The sequence below is a fragment of the Myripristis murdjan genome, chromosome 9 (assembly GCF_902150065.1).
Source record: "Myripristis murdjan chromosome 9, fMyrMur1.1, whole genome shotgun sequence".
Taxonomy (NCBI): domain Eukaryota; kingdom Metazoa; phylum Chordata; class Actinopteri; order Holocentriformes; family Holocentridae; genus Myripristis; species Myripristis murdjan.
In genome coordinates this window covers 33,380,859-33,398,189 of record NC_043988.1, presented here as the reverse complement: position 1 = coordinate 33,398,189, position 17,331 = coordinate 33,380,859, and the positions used below count along the sequence as shown (strand labels likewise).

Sequence of the window (17,331 nt, the reverse complement as noted above, 5' to 3'; positions counted from 1 at the left end):
GTACGTAAAAACAACACTTTTAACAGCATCTCTGTTTTGTCACACCGTGGATGAACGAATGATTGATTTTATTTCATGTCATACCATCAAGCCAACACATTTTAAACACAATATAAATAATCAATATAGATATAAGATATAACGAAAACTGCACACACTTTCAAACAAGAAGTTACTCTATTTATAAGCTCTGTATTTTTGGTGAGAACAAGCTTTATCCAAGGACTACACAAATGCAAATGTTCACCTTCACACATAGCCACTTCATTATTTCATAATCCCCCGCAGAAAAAAATGAAACTTATTTGCATTGAACTTCTTAAATAAAACCTCTTTCCTGTTATGATAAAATACAAAACAAAATGGATTTTTTTTTTTTTTCCGGTTTCATTGAACTCACAGAAATATCAGAACCCATCTGGTATATTTCACACCCAGTTTGGGCAAATAAAGAGCTTTTTTTGTTTTGGACAAACTAGATTTCCCATTATTTCCAAACCCTATATGTTCATTGCTGACTTTTACTCCACATTTCTGCAGCCTGCTTTTGTATAAATAGGTGGAAAATAGCTTCTAAATTTACTAATACCTGTCAGCATTAACAGTCTTTATCCACTGTTTTAAGATGAACCTCACAAACCTTAAGTGCAGCATCACTGGAAAGAGCTGGATTTACATCTTATCTGTTTCCTGAAGTTGTATTTTTCCCAGTACAGTAACTTATTTTCTCACTGTCCTCTTTTCCATTCCCAGTTCCCAGCATGCAGTTTGAGAAGAGCGCCTACACGGTGAAGGAGAAAGATGGCGTCCTCCACATCCCCATCATCCGCACAGGCGACCTGTCCTTCAAGTCGTCGGTGCGCTGTTTCACCCGGACCATGACGGCCATGGTGATGGACGACTTCGAGGAGAGGAGGAACGCCGACGACTCCCGCATCACCTTCCTCAAGGGAGAGAAGGTCGGATTTACCAGAACCAGAAGTTAACTCCCTTTTTTTTTCTGTAGTTGCCGACTTCGTCAGATCCCTTTACATACCCCCCCCCCCAAGCTTAGGTTTATTACATTTCCACATGCAAATGCTAAAAACTGAAAAAAGAGCAGACAGAAGATGTGGGTGAGACTTTGAGGACAAGGGGCTCATTAAAACAACTCACCTGAGAGGGAAAACAAGAGAGAGAAGTCAAGGTGACAAACAGAGACACAGGTGAACCGGGGACAGAAACAAAACGTGAGTAAAATTCAACAGCGAGATCAGAACAGAGCAGAAGCCCTTAAAGTAAAGACAGTAAGGAAGGGAAATTAAGTCTGAGTGACCCGGTGTAAACCTTTGCCCCATCATTTTTCTTTCTGGAAATGTAATCCGGTCGGATATTTTTTGTATTCATTGCAACACCTCTTTGCTCTGCTTTTAGATTCTTTTTTTTTTTTTTTTATGGCGTTTCTGTTTTATTGCAACGGCTCTTGACCTTTTCAGTCTGTGACCTCCAAGAACAAAACGATGCAAAATGACGACCTAATGAGGATTTTTATTTTCCTCCCTCTCAGGCTGTGTCAGCTGATTAATGATCAGGAGAAACTTAGTAGATACAAACAGGCATTTATCACAAACATCAAGCGCCTAATAACCCGGTGTATCTCATTTACTGATCCAGGAGAGAGTAACTGGAAGGTTTCTGCCCCTTATTATAGACCACTGCTGTTGTTTTTGTCTTTATTTTTATTTTAATTTTACATAGGGGAGGTATTTTTATAAGCCTCTTTCGGCTTCTACCTCTCCTGCACAATGTTTAAATTGATTATTTTCACTGTTTTTATGCAAGTCATATAATGTGCAAATAAACTAAACTCAACTAAACTAAACTAATTGTCTGTCCTGACTTCCAGGCTGTGTTCTCCTTTTTGTTTCTAAGTTATCAGCACATTAAAGGTTTTTGTCCCGTGTGTTTCCAGGTGAAGAACTGCACGGTCCACATCAACGACGACTCCGTTTTCGAGCCCGAGGAGGAGTTCCAGGTGCATCTTGGGACGCCGCAGGGCGACCACTGGAGCGGCGCCATGGTGGGCGCCAGCGACATCGTCACCATCACCATCACCAACGATGAAGATGGTAAAAAGACTGCTAAAATTTTACTCCATACCCAAGAGGAATTGTGACAGAGAACGGTCCAGTGAACTAATTTGGTTTTGAGACATTCAGAATTTGTTTTAGAGATTCACAAAAAAACAGATTTGCTCGGACTTTTCAGACGAAGCTCCACTGAATTCTGGAAAAAAGAACTAGATCTTTGCTCAATTATCTGATATGCACATTCAATTCAGACTGATACATTCATCTGACAGTATATCAGTCCGATATCGGTCTTTTATTAGATTTCAGGTGTTAGGGTTAGGATCATGTCTGCTCTCTGTAATCCATTCATTTCATTATTTGTTTATGTTTATTTGTTTGTAAGATGATGATGTAATTTGGTTGATTTCCGTCACCAGGCTCATTTATGTCTCTGACACCTTTCCTCTGTCTCGCCTCAGCTCCCACCATCGAGTTCGAGCAGGCGTCCTACCAGGTCAGAGAGCCTCCTGGTCCAGACGGCATCGAGGTGCTCAACATCAAGGTGATCCGCCACGGCGACCTGGACCGCACCTCCAAGATCCGCTGCAGCACCCGGGACGGGTCGGCCCAGTCCGGAGTCGACTACAACCCCAAGAGCCGCGTGCTGAAATTCACACCTGGTCAGTGATGAAAAGCCTCATGTACCTAATTTAAAAAAAAAAAAAAAAAAAAAAAAAAAAAGTTTATATTCAGACACATGACACCTTCAAAATGTGTGAAGAGTCAATAGACAGTCTGTTTTTATACGAAGAATTCTCACACACCTTATTGATTCAAGACAACATGAAACACTGAAGCATACAAATTTAGATTTTTACTTTTTAGTTTTATCAAGTAATTTATCATTAATTAATAATTATGTATATTTTATGAAAATTGAGTATTTATACATTTTATACAGTTTTTTTTGTACAAAGTTCTGAGAAGTTTTGCCTTTTAAAAACCGCTGTGGAAACAAGATGACTACATAAAACATGTTTACACTTTAATAAGCGAGTATCAGTGCTGACTCATCCCTTACATCCAGCAGTAGGTTTTCATATTTGCTAAGACCTCAAGGATGTATGTTTTATTGATACTGTTACAAGGTTGCTTCCACACCTGACGCGCTGCTTAGAGAAGAGCAGAAAGAGCAGAAAGAGAGAGGGTTATTTTCTTATGTGTGAACATATTAGTCGTCTTTAAATAAAAATAAAACAAAACAATAAAACTATATCCCGATATCACCTGGATGCATCAGAAGCGGCCAGCAAAGTCTGCTGACTGAGGATGTTTAGCAATGATCTGAAACTTAATATTTATTACCGTCGTCTTTCTGTTGTCGGAGCATCAAAGGAAGATCAAAGAGTTCAGGAGGAAACAAAAGATGAGAGTCTGATAAACACCGAGCCAAAGCACCAGAGTCTGATTCAGCCACACTACACACAGCTCCTGTTCATGTGTCAGCGCACAGCATCTGATAAACTGTAGCTGCTCTTTTTCCTATAAACTGGGATGAGGCAAAAGGATGAAATGTAACATGGATACAAATTTAAAATCGTCTCCCTCTGTCGCTCGTCAGGCATGGACCACATCCTGTTCAAAGTGGAGATTCTGTCCAATGAGGACCGGGAGTGGCATGAGTCCTTCTCATTGGTCCTCGGCCCTGACGATCCTGTGGAGGCGGTGCTCGGAGAGATCACCATGGCAACCGTGACCATCCTGGACCAGGAGGCTGCAGGCAGCCTCATCCTGCCTGCTCCGCCCATCGTAAGAATTTATCAGCGTGTAACATGAACGAGCTGTTTCACCGCTCTTTGAGTGAGACGATTGGAGCTGTGCGAACCTGTCAGACGCCTGGTTCCTGGTTCCTGGTTCCTGGTTCTTGTTTTCTCAGGGGCTAGAACCACATGCCTGAAAACTCCTGTCCTTAACTGACAAGAAAAAAATTTAAATCAGTCAGCAGATTGGGTTCCTTTTTATTCAGCCATCACTGGACCGAGGCGATGTAGAGAGGTTGTTCCAAATTTCAGGTTGTGAGGAATCTCATATGCAACTCCAACATTGTGGCCATAATTACTGCCACGAGGATCATGCAGGAATAAAACTGATGGAGTCCACAGTACAAAAACCACCCTCCTGCTTTCTTTGTCTCTCTCAACTTAATCCTCTTCCCTCTGACCTTGTTTTCTTCCCCCTCTTCCCTCTCTCCCTCTCTCCTGTCCAGGTCGTCTCGCTCTCCGACTACGACCACGTCCAGGAGGTCACCAAAGAGGGCAGTAAGAAGACGCCGTCGCCCGGTTACCCCCTGGTGTGCGTCACCCCCTGCGACCCCCACTACCCCAAGTTCTCTGTGATGAAGGAGCGCTGTGAGGAGGCGGGCATCAACCAGACCCAGGTTCACTTCTCCTGGGAGGTGGCGGCGCCCACGGACGCCAGCGGCGCCCGGTCCCCCTTTGAGACGGTCACAGATAACACGCCGTATACCAGCGTTAACCACATGGTGAGTCAGGAATACCAGCGAAATACACCAAGCATCTCATGAAAATTAATTTTAGTCATTTAAAATTCTGTTTTTCTTGAAACAAGGATGAGACAAGCAGGATGAGAGAATCCCACTGGTTTCCAGTGCAGTTTCACCTGATTCTGGAAGTCTCCTGGGAACAAGTACAAATATGTCGAAACATGGCAGAATAAATAATATCAGCCCACTAGGATCGAGAAAATGACACTTAATTCAAGTTTTAACTGTGAAGATGAGACAAAATTATGTGTTTGGATTTTGGATTTTTGGATTTGCTTTTTTTGAATATTGGTGGCATTTTGAGTGAGAAAGTCAAGAGCTGCTTTTAGTCCACTCCACCAGTCAGAAGTCACACAGTATGCATTTGTCCACAATGTGCAGAAAGAGGCCAGAGTTCATAAAAAATTGTCATAATGGGATATTATGGCACAATGAAGGCAGTATTTGATGCGAGGAGTGGTACTGTCCAAAAACGTGATGGTTTTATGGGATGAAATTTAAAGATTGAAGACAAGCTGTTTTCTAGAGAGCAGAAAGACATGGAATGTGCAAATTAAAAAATACATAAAAAGCAAAATATAGTGCATTTTGTGGCATTTATTGATAAACACTCTTCTCTCTCTCTCTGTCCTCCTCAGGTCCTGGACAGTATTTACTTCAGCCGGCGTTTCCACGTGCGCTGCGTGGCTCAGGCCAGAGACAAGGCCGGTCACCTGGGAACGCCGCTGCGGAGCAACATCGCCACCATCGGCACCGACGGCTCCATCTGCCACACCCCCGTTACCACGGGAACCGCCCGAGGCTTCCAGGCCCAGTCCTTCATTGCCACGCTCAAATACCTGGACGTGAAGCACAAGGAGCATCCCAACAGGTGAGGAAGAGAGAAAGAAAGAATAAAGATTCTCAGTGCTCCTGTCCCAGAAGAAATAACTGAATTAAAACAGTCAACCCTGGGATTAGGTGATTAAATAGCAAAATCTACACATTTTTATTTTTATTATCACTGTTAAATATTTTTTTAATTTCAATTTTTTTTTTACAGTTTTTAATGAGAATAATCATGAATTATCATAATAAATCCTAATAAATCATAATATCATAATAAATTAATCATGGATATATTTTGATACATTATGTTAAAAATGAATAAATGACCAAGAAATTAAGTAAAACATACACCCTTTACAGAAGTTTCTGTTCTACCACTTGATTTCCAAAACACGGCATTAAAGTTATTAGGAATGCTGAGCTGTCTAGTCTGTTAATATTCAGCAGCACAAATCCAAATATTGACAGACTTAATGTGGTGTTAGAAGTTAGAGCAGTGGACCAGGGAAGACAAAGAAGAAGTGTTTTCCCTTTCCTGAGTGACCACTGGTGACATGCCTTTGAGCAAGGCATTTGTTCTGTATTATTTATTATTATTTAGTGCGGGGCTTTCCCTCCACTTCAACCAAAACCATCGTAGAAAACGACTCCATCCTGTTCCTGGTGTTAATAAGTGACTTGGACCAAAGTTTCCCTTAAATGGTGTGTGTGTGGTTTGTTGAAGCCCTCTGTGTTGTTCGGTGTGTTGCTGGTCAGGATCCACATCTCGGTGCAGATCCCCCATCAGGACGGCATGCTGCCGCTGGTGTCCACCATGCCTCTGCACAACCTGCACTTCCTGCTGTCAGAGTCCATCTACCGCCAGCAGCACGTCTGCTCCAACCTGGTCACCCTGAAGGACCTGCACGGCCTGTCCGGTCAGTCTCACACACACACACACACACACACACACACACACACACACACACACACAGCTGGAGCCATTATGGTGGCGCTTTAGGACTTCTTTTTACTGCAAGTAAACACTTTTTTATTTTTTATTTTTTTATTTTTTTTTTTTGGTCAAACCAATTCTTGTGTGATTTCAGGTTGAGCTGGAATTTAAAAGTGAAAAAATGAAAAAATAAAATAAAATAAAATAAAAACTATCTACAGTACATGTATGTCTGTTTTGTTCCAGAGAGGCTCATAGTTTCTTTTGTCATAGAAATTGAGCAAAAATTTATGGAGAAGTCAAGGAAAAGTCATTGAAAACTGAAGGATAAAAAAAAATTTATGAACCCTAATTTTAGATGTTTAGCTGATGTTTGCATCCACAGTGTCCAAGCAGCGATCAGTTTCAAATTCAGCTTTTCCAAGCCTTTGTTTTTTCTATATTTTTCATTTCCATAGAGGCGGGTTTCTTGGACGACGTGTCCTATGACAGCATCTCCCTGGGACCCGGTTACGACCGTCCCTACCAGTTCAACCCCAACATCCGAGAGGCCAAGAGCATCCAGCTCTACAAGCACCTGAACCTCAAGAGCTGCATCTGGACCTTCGACGCCTACTACGACATGACCGAGCTCATCGACGTCTGCGGCGGCTCGGTCACCGCCGATTTCCAGGTCTGTTGGCCTTCCATAGTGGGATAAAATCAAATTCAGCTTTCTGTGGAGTTAGTTGTAGTGCAGATGAAAGATTAGTCCTGATATACACTATATAACCAAAAGTATTCGCTCACCCATTCAAATGATCAGAATCAGGTGTCCTAATCACTTGGCCTGGCCACAGGTGTATAAAATCAAGCACTCAGGCATGCAGACTGTGAAACAAGACATTTGTGAAAGAATGGGCCGCTCTCAGGAGCTCAGTGAATTCCAGCGTGGAACTGTCATAGGATGCCACCTGTGCAACAAATCCAGTCGTGAAATTTCCTCGCTCCTAAATATTCCACAGTCAACTGTCAGCTCTATTATAACAAAATGGAAGCGTTTGGGAACAACAGCAACTCAGCCACGAAGTGGTAGGCCACGTAAAGTGACGGAGAGGGGTCAGCGGATGCTGAAGCGCATAGTGCAAAGAGGTCGCCGACTTTCTGCACAGTCAATTGCTACAGAGCTACAAACTTCATGTGACCTTCAGATTAGCCCAAGTACAGTACGCAGAGAGCTTCATGGAATGGGTTTCCATGGCTGAGCAGCTGCAGCCAAGCCACACATCACCAAGTGCAATGCAAAGCGTCGGATGCAATGGTGTAAAGCACGCCGCCACTGGCCTCTAGAGCAGTGGAGACGCGTTCTCTGGAGTGATGAATCACGCTTTTCCATCTGGCAATCTGATGGACGAGTCTGGGTTTGGAGGTTGCCAGGAGAACGTTACATTTCAGACTGCATTGTGCCGACTGTGAAATTTGGTGGAGGAGGAATTATGGTGTGGGGTTGTTTTTCAGGAGCTGGGCTTGGCCCCTTAGTTCCAGTGAAAGGAACTTTGAATGCTTCAGGATACCAAAACATTTTGGACAATTCCATGCTCCCAACCTTGTGGGAACAGTTTGGAGCGGGCCCCTTCCTCTTCCAACATGACTGTGCACCAGTGCACAAAGCAAGGTCCATAAAGACATGGATGACAGAGTCTGGTGTGGATGAACTTGACTGGCCTGCACAGAGTCCTGACCTGAACCCGATAGAACACCTTGGGATGAATTAGAGCGGAGACTGAGAGCCAGGCCTTCTCGACCAACATCAGTGTGTGACCTCACCAATGCGCTTTTGGAAGAATGGTCAAAAATTCCTATAAACACTCTCCTCAACCTTGTGGACAGTCTTCCCAGAAGAGTTGAAGCTGTAATAGCTGCAAAAGGTGGACCGACATCATATTGAACTCTATGGGTTAGGAATGGGATGGCACTTCAGTTCATAGTATGAGTAAAGGCAGGTGAGCGAATACTTTTGGTAATATAGTGTATGTAACACATCACTTACACATCATCAACATATAATGGTTTGGCAATGCAAAGTGCAACAATGAGAAAACAAAGAAATAACGGCAAAAAACCCTCCATTCCTACAATCAACGCTGGATAATTGAAATAAGTAAGCTGCTTTGATTGTGTAAATGCAATTATCATGAGGAGTTTTCCATTTACACAATCATGTAAATGGTTTAATCTGTAACTTTTCTCACCATATTGGCAATAGTGTTATTGTTGCGTGCATGTAAACACAGCCAAATATGACTAATTGAGGACATCATGCATCTGCCTGTGATTGCACTATGATACAAAAAACAGAGCCCTTAATGTTTTCTGTCTGCTGTTTCTGTTTAATATGCAAGGCTGAATAAACACCATCAAATTAGCCTTTGTCGCATTTAAAAAGTCTAATTTGCATCGGGTTATTTGAGGGCTAATGAACTTCATTAGTAAAAGCAGGGAGGAGGGCAGAACAAAGGAATGAGAGGAAATGACCTCTTGGGCTGCGGCTAATGATTATTTTCATTGTCAACTGTTTCATTGATTAATTGACTAATCATTTAGTCTGTGAAGCGTCAAAAATGATGACAAATGCTCAGTGAATAAGTCAACAGAACCCAAAGTGATGTCTTCAGATTGCTTCCTTAGCCTGAACAGCTGCCAAAATAAATAAATAATTGATTCATTTTCTGTCGGTCGACTAATCAGTTAAACAGCCAATCAACTAATCATTTCAGCACTGTTATTATTATTTTTATTATTGTTGTTGTTGTTGTTGTTGTTCCAGGTGCGTGACTCGGCCCAGTCCTTCTTGACGGTGCAGGTTCCTCTCTATGTGTCTTACATCTACGTGACGGCGCCGAGAGGCTGGGCATCTCTGGAGCATCACACCGAGATGGAGTTCTCCTTTTTCTACGACACCGTGCTCTGGAGGACAGGTCTGAAAAAAAAAAAAAAAAATACAGCCGAGGCGCTCATCACACATCAGTTACACACTGTACCACAAATCTACAGTCTCAGCCAGCTAATTACCACACCGTTGCTGGCAATTTCTGAAAGCTGAAAACAGCAAATCTTGATCCCCCCCCCCCCATTTGGATGTAGGGCCAAAGTCCATACCTTCAATTTTGAAAGACAAAACAATATTTCCCTGAATTTTGGCTACATTTATATGTTAATGATTGACTCCCAACCTTTTTTTATGTCCAACAAATGACTTACTTTAAGACTTAAATATTTAAAAAATTAAAGAAATGTGAGCCTGACCAATCTAGTGGTTCTATTTCAGTTTTGATCTGACTTCTGATCTCCTGGTGGGTGTCTTATGTCCTTCTCTCTGCAGGCATCCAGACCGACAGCGTGCTCTCTGCCAGACTGCAGATCATCAGGATCTACATCAGAGAAGATGGACGACTGGTGATTGAGTTCAAAACCCACGCCAAATTCAGAGGTTAGTCTCCATTAAAACCCATGACGTGTCTGGTTAGATTTCCACATCTACGCGTATTTACTGTTGATTGTGCTTTGTGATTTGTCTGTTCTTTCTTCAACCCACAGTTTGCTGTGTGTGGACTTGGAAATAGAAAAATAAAGGAATCTTTTATCTTGAGCTTTGTTATATATATATATAAAAAACTATACCTCCTCAGTGGAGTGATAAGTACATCTAACATACCTCTTTATCAATTCCCTCTCCCATTTTTATCTCCATCAACTCCTCCAGGTCAGTTTGTCCCTGAACACCACACGCTGCCGGGTCACAAGTCCCACCTCATGGCCCCCGACCACCTGGGAGGCATCGAGTTTGACCTGCAGCTGCTGTGGAGCGCCCAGACCTTCGACTCACCGTACCAGCTGTGGAGAGCCACCAGCTCCTACAGCAGGTCAGTGTCATCATCCAGACCCGAAGCAGAAACCAGACCATGTTTGATCAACTGGTTTCCATGATACTGGCTTTCAGACTTTACAGCTGGTCTGAAATGGGACTATTTGATCTTTAATTGCAATTTTTATTTTCTGGGAAAATGATGGTGCTTACATTACTTGTTCACGGTGAATTTTTGTAGTGACTTTTACTGTAAAGGGAACTGTTAGCGGCAAAATCAGCTGATTCCACAGGATTCCAAGTGGAAATGTCACTGCATGACAGCTATTTGGATTTTTGTGAAACCCTAGTTCTCCTTAAATGACAACAACAGGTGATCTCAGAGGGTTCCTTGCGGGACACCATAAAGATCCTTGGAGAACCCCTTCATAAAGAGCTCATGAAACTTGACAATACTTCCAGCCTGCTCTAAAACTTAGGGGTTTATCCAAGAGCCTTTCAGGTTTACGTTTAAATCCTCAAGATGATTATCGGCGTCCTTTAGATTTTGGAAGAAACCCTGATTTTTTGAGTGCATCTTATTGTGATGTGGGTTGTCTAATTGGGTGGTGTTACCGTGCCATTCAACAGGAAGGATTACTCCGGAGAGTACACGGTCTTCCTGATCCCCTGCACCGTCCAGCCCACTCAGCCCTGGATCGACCCTGGAGACAAGCCGCTGTCCTGCACCGCCCACGCACCGGAGAAGTGAGTCCCAACACTGATTTCACACTTACAGCTGTGGAGAATCAACACACAGCCCCTTTCACAAACTTTGTAAACTGATTCAGGTAAATGAATCATTCTCCACTGTGCACTGATGAGGATCCAATGTAATTTTATTAATCTGTATTCAGATCCCGTTTTCCTGACAGACTTCCTAGTACCTACAACAAAGACTTTACAGCACAACTGACACCACAGGATAGACAGGATAGATTTTTCTGTCAGCCGCATAGACTGAATTTCTCATATTTTTTTTCACGTTATATAACTGTGTGCAATTCAACTGAAACTGAATTTAACCCAGCAAAGTGGGCTAGGAGATCCAGCACATTGTGACAGTGTTCCAATGCTGGATTCCAAGTAAAGTTCCAAACAACAAAGGTTTGAGAGATTAAAAGCACGTCTGAATTGCTGATGGCAGTGAATGAATTCTCTGCCATCAGCGTTTTGTGTCTCTGACGTCTTTTCACCGTCCTGTTCTCCACCTTTAGGTTCCTGGTGCCCATCGCCTTCCAGCAGACCAACCGTCCGGTCCCTGTGGTCTACTCCCTCAACACCGAGTTCCAGCTGTGTAACAACGAGAAGGTCTTCATGATGGATCCAGCCGCCGCCGATGTCTCCATGGCTGAGATGGACTACAAGGGAGCTTTTTCAATGGGTATGACTGCAGTTTGGAGCACTTTGAAGCCCCCGTGGTCCCATTTCACATTATTTCACTCTATAAACCACAGGGGACCTCAGACAGTAACCTGAGGAACCCCTTATGAAGGGAATTAACCTTCCTCAATAAATCATTTAGATATATTTGCTGTTACGTTGGCACAATTTATTGGCACTTATTCCTAAAACTCCACAGCAGCTCATTAAATGAATAAACGCTTCTCTTCGCCTCTCCTCTCTCTCCCTCTGCTGCCCCCTGCAGGCCAGACACTGTACGGCCGGGTGCTGTGGAATCCTGAGCAGAACCTGAACGCAGCGTACAAGCTGCAGCTGGAGAAAGTCTACCTGTGCACCGGCAGGGACGGCTATGTTCCCTTCTTCGATCCCACGGGGACGCTGTACAACGAGGGCCCGCAGTACGGCTGCATCCAGCCCAACAAGCACCTGAAACATCGCTTCCTGCTGCTGGTAAACACACTGCACCACCAATCCAAACACATAATATACACATTTTTTAGGGGAAAATAATCATTACCATTGAACCATTTTGTACTCTGGACCACACAACTCTTATGAAGTACAAAATGGGCGAGTGCCAGGTTCTTTCCATTAAAAAAAAATCTAGAAAATGTTAAAAATGTGAGGTTCTAGCCAAGAATGATAATGTTTGATGAAAGCCTCATGTTTTAAATATCCTCTAGTTAAGTAAACGTTTCTTTTAATGGAGAGAGTGTCACGTACATCCATTTTACACTTCTGTCCATAAATTCCATAAATTGATTTAGCGTTTTTCCGTTAATGCTTTTGTGTCACCTGTTGGGAGTTGGGTTTTCTCGTTTTGGAATAAAAGCCTGCACTTAGCCTGCGCAGAGCTCCTTTAATGATAGTTTAGTGTCATTCAGAGAAATGTGGCTTTCACACCGATTCCTGAATTTTTCATGAATTGGCTCTAATGAGACACCAGAGTCAGCTTTCTGTGTGGCTTCATTTGCTGCTGCTAAACTGTTGAGCGGACTTTCAATTTAGCCATGATTCTGTTTATGTGTATTTGTATTGTTATAACACGATTACTGTCACACAGTCCTGTGAGGTTTTTGTTCTGCTGAGTGAGTTAATGTTAACTCCTGTTCACAGCACTTATAACGCTTTAAACAATTGCTATACGATCAATGAATTAATTTTATTTATGTTGTATGCCATCAAGGATGTACAGAGGCCCTCTCTTGCCACATAAAAAACAATTATAATGACAATGACAAAATTTTCTTACAGGTGCAGATTTATATCTCAGAATCCTCCCTTTTTAATCAGAAGCCTTTTTTATAAACACAAAATCATGAGGAAAAAAATCCTTTCTTCGTGCCGCGATGTTGTACCTGTTCTCTGTCCATCACAGACCAGGCACACCAGTCTGACCACTGCCTGGAAAAGACATAACCAAACACTGCGGCTTATGCAAATAACCTGCTTTATTTTACCATGCAAATTCTTATGATTCTGTGCAGGATGAACACACCTTTGTTTGTTTGTCCTGCATCGTTAACACTGCAGACGTTTCTTTCCTCAGTGTAGAAGCAGTGTGTTTTCACTAACCCTAACCCTACTGCACAAGTATTAAATATTCACTCTATTGTATTTTAAAAGGAGTGTCTAATGTCCATCAGTGGACTGTACCATATAATGTTGAACTTCCTGTGCCACTGAAGCAAAAACGCAGCGGTGTTTCAGCAAACGTTCATGTTAAACAGTGCCACAGATGTGAGAGTGCAGCGCTCTGAGTGTGTGTGTGTTTTTACGATTCCCTCTGCAGGACCGGAAACAGCCTGACGTGTGCGACAGGTATTTCCATGACGTTCCCTTCGAGGCCAACTTCGCCTCCGACATCCCGGAGCTGCAGGACATGGCAGGCATGCCCGGCGTCGACGGTTTCACCATGAAAGTCGACGCCCTCTACAAGGTGAGAGCGGGACATCGGCGTCCCGTGCTGCAGCAGCGAGTCTGAAAGTCTTAAAACATCCGAAATTCAATAGATTTATATTAGATATTTTGCATCAGATCAAACTTTCTGACGTTAAAAAGCTCTCAGCCCACTGAACCTTCCACTGCCAGAGTACATTGTGTTATATATGTATTTTGCTTGAAAGTGTTTTATATGTGACGTCACTAAACTAAACTAAACAAGCCTTCATACTGACCTGCTGCACTCACCTGCTGATAAAATGAGCAAACTGACTTTATACTGACTTGTCATGCTGACCTGTAGAGAAAAACCCAGCAAAATCCCCAGACTGACCAACTGATAAACTAAACTAAACTAAACTAAACTAAACTAGACTGACCTCTCCCAGGTTCTGTCAGAAAATTTGTTCAGCAGCAGGTCCCTGTCTAAACTGGAGGAAACTGTTGTAATAACATTTCAATTCATCCAGTCACATGGTTAATAATCCACCATAATCCCTCTGAAAACTGACCACTGACTTGGACCAAGGATAAACTGCATGCCATTATAATAAAATATAAATTCTAAAAAATTTTAAAAAATACATATAAAAATATAAAATAGATATAAAATCTAAATCTGCAGTGCTTATTTGAATAAGAAAACAATGATTTGTCCAAAACTCAGTGTTATATTTCATGAACAGTTGTAAATTTAACTCTCTGACATTTCAGCTCTACAGCTAACACTCTTTTTCCCCTCCTGTGTTTTGATTGACAGGTGGAGGCGGGGCACCAGTGGTATCTGCAGGTAATCTACGTGATTGGTCCAGAGTCGCGGTCCAGTCCCAGAATGCAGCGCTCTGTGACCTATCAGCTGGGCCGCCGCTCCCGCCGCGACCTGGTGGACCGCAGCGGGCGGCTGACGCTGGACGAGTCGCTCATCTACGACAACGAGGGCGACCAGATGAAGAACGGCACCAACATGAAGTCCCTGCGCCTGGAGACGGCGCCCGCCGCCTCCTTCAACCCGCACGTGGGCAGCTCGGTGGGCGGGGGCGTGGCCGCCCTGACGCTGCTGGTGCTCGTGCTGCTGGCCTCCTGCTTCCTGTTCCGCCGCTGCCGCCGCTCGGGCAAGAAGAAGAGCAAGAAGGCGGGCAAAGCGTACGAGGAGTACCCGCTGAACACCAAGGTGGAGGTGTGCATGGACAAGTGCCTGGAGAAGAACTTCAGCAGCAAGCACTGCACGGTGAGGAACATCAACATCCTCAACCGCACGCAGGAGCCCGCCGCCAAGGCCAAGGTCAAACAGGTCAACCTGGAGGTCAAGCTGCACAACAACCTCAACGACGGCACCGAGGTGTGAGCCCCCTGTCCACACGGGACGGGGAGGAGGAGCAGGAGGAGAAGGAGGAGAGAAATCTGATGAAAAAATAAATATTAATGGTATTTTCTAAAAGAGAGTTTGTACTTAAAGGAATGAGATGTTTGTTTAATGTATTTTTATACCGAGTCTGAAAAAGGGAAGAGCGCGACGTGCGGCCAGCTACGCGGCGACAAAATCATTTCACAACTGGGCTACCTCAGAAATCCACGAACCGCTCAACAACAGTCCGTCACGCCACATCTGCCGCCAGACTCCAGTCTGACACGTTAGGCACGGGAAAATCATTTTTTTTAACTTGACATTTTTTCATCCTTTCAGCACCAAAACGACGACTGGTAGCTCAGACACCGGCGACTCCCTGCTGTGTTCTGTCATGTCACTGCTGTGGAGCTGGAGCCGCTGTACAAGTCCTCCTTCATGCCTTTATTCTGGAGATTAGCAGCTCTTCAGTATCGTAGATTAGAGCAAAATGAGTGTTTGTTTTTAGCTGCTGAGCTGTACTTACCAACTTTAATGACTGAAAAGAGGAAATCTCCATCTGAACAAGTCATTCAGTCTCATATTCACAGTTAAAATCTTGTTTTTAAAAAGGAGTAAAAATCTGCCAGTGGGATGAGATAATCCCACTTTTTTCCCATGTTAATTAACTTGTTTTCAGACTTTTTTTTTTTTTTTTTCATTTCCTTGATTCTAGTGGGCTAATCTGCCTTATCCTGCCTTGTTTCCACAGATTGATACTTCCATCCCATTGGCAGGTTTTTACACGAGTTTGAGGAACAAACATCAGATTGAATATGAGATTAAGTGACAGATTTTTGGCAGCGGCCTTGCAGTGAAGTGTCGGACGGCTTGTGTAACGGCTGCAGCTGCTTCTATGACCACTATGAAAGTATTAAAGCGCGGTCGGCGTGCTGCTGCTCGCCCGAGGCTCAACGAGTAAAGAGTGTAAATAATTAATGAAACCAATTCAAGTGCAATTACGCCACGACTTTTTGTTAATCCCTCCCTCAGCAGGTACTGTGTTTGCATTTGAATACGCGTCTATTTCAGGCCTTACTTTTTTGACATGTACTGTCACATTGTAAAAACATATATTGCCTCTTATTTCAACTTTGTGAAACCACTAATTTTGTTTTTTTATTTTTGTTTTTACCTATAGACAGCTGCCAATATTAAGTGCCATGCAGTATTCTTCCTCATGAATTTCAAAACTCGTCCAAAGTGTTTCTTTTTTTTCTTTTTCTTTTTGTAATCCTGTAGTGAGAAAGTAAAATTTCCATTTGATTGTAATATGAAACGCCGCAGAGGAAAAAGAAGGTGGTGTGCGCTTTGAATGCGACTCTGCGGAGCGTTTTTGGGTTGCGATCCCGTCCACATCATAGAACGCTTTAGCCTTACAACGCGTCCTCAAATGAATGATCATATGTTTTTTATCATGTTAACAGTATTTTCTATGAGATGTGTGTCTCCTGTTTGCCTTCGTTCTGCCCAAAGACACAAAAGCCCTCACTTTATTTTATTTTATTTTCATTTCAACACCCACTCCTCACCTCTGTCACCCCTTTTCCCCTCATTATGTATCATTATGTTACCCTCATATGACGTATTACTGTATGTATGTATGACTCAGCTACTGATGTACCCACACTGGTCACATTTTGTATTTTTATTTGTGGAAGTGTCTGACACTGTTGGGAGAGAAATGAGAGCTGAAGAGAACAAAAAAAAAAAAAAATACAGAAATATTTTATGATGTGGGACTCTCTCCCCTGTTTCCCCTCGTCCCGTCTTCATCCAACTGTGTGCCTATCAACAAACATGGGAACGGGGAAGTCGGGGGAACAACGTTATATTTTTGGTGCTATCATTTTGTGGAAAAATAACTATGATGCTATCAGTATGATGCCTGTATTTGGTGCCTTTTTTTTTTTAGTAATAAAAAGAAAAACTGAAACCCAGGCCGGTCCCGTGTGGCTCACTCTGTCGGCTCAGCTTCAGGGTGAAATCCAGGATTTTGCTGGAAAAAAAGTGCAAAATAAAACATATTTTTGTGTTGAATCGGTTGAAAGTGATGTTGCTGGAGTCATTTCAGGTTGAGGTCTCCACATGAATGTTCAGGGTGCTATTGATTATTTCTTCGGTAAATATATGATCAATCAAACATCATGCATCATGTCCATCCTGCTGAAGGTGACCAACCCTGAACACCTCATACCAGTTATACAGTTATTTAATTATTTAGGCTATGTATGTCTGTATTTATTTAGGCTATTTATTTACTCCAATGTCTGCTTATCAAACTAACCCTAAACTGCCAAGGCTACTTTTGGTACAAAGTTTATCTTATTATATAGTAAACTT

General features: G+C 42.8%; 1 protein-coding gene across 1 annotated transcript in view; it reads left to right on the top strand.

Annotated features, from left to right (window-relative positions):
• Window positions 1-16,705, top strand: part of fras1 (Fraser extracellular matrix complex subunit 1) — a 321,197-nt gene extending 304,492 nt beyond the window's left edge. Inside the window, 16 exon segments of the mRNA XM_030059979.1 lie at window positions 754-959; window positions 1,952-2,108; window positions 2,531-2,731; window positions 3,673-3,860; window positions 4,318-4,593; window positions 5,253-5,485; window positions 6,199-6,359; window positions 6,835-7,049; window positions 9,183-9,333; window positions 9,738-9,845; window positions 10,119-10,278; window positions 10,851-10,967; window positions 11,477-11,643; window positions 11,908-12,113; window positions 13,456-13,602; window positions 14,365-16,705. Coding sequence (XP_029915839.1) covers window positions 754-959; window positions 1,952-2,108; window positions 2,531-2,731; window positions 3,673-3,860; window positions 4,318-4,593; window positions 5,253-5,485; window positions 6,199-6,359; window positions 6,835-7,049; window positions 9,183-9,333; window positions 9,738-9,845; window positions 10,119-10,278; window positions 10,851-10,967; window positions 11,477-11,643; window positions 11,908-12,113; window positions 13,456-13,602; window positions 14,365-14,949 — 3,278 coding nt within the window. The 3' untranslated portion in view covers window positions 14,950-16,705.
• The last annotated feature ends 626 nt before the right edge of the window (window positions 16,706-17,331 follow it).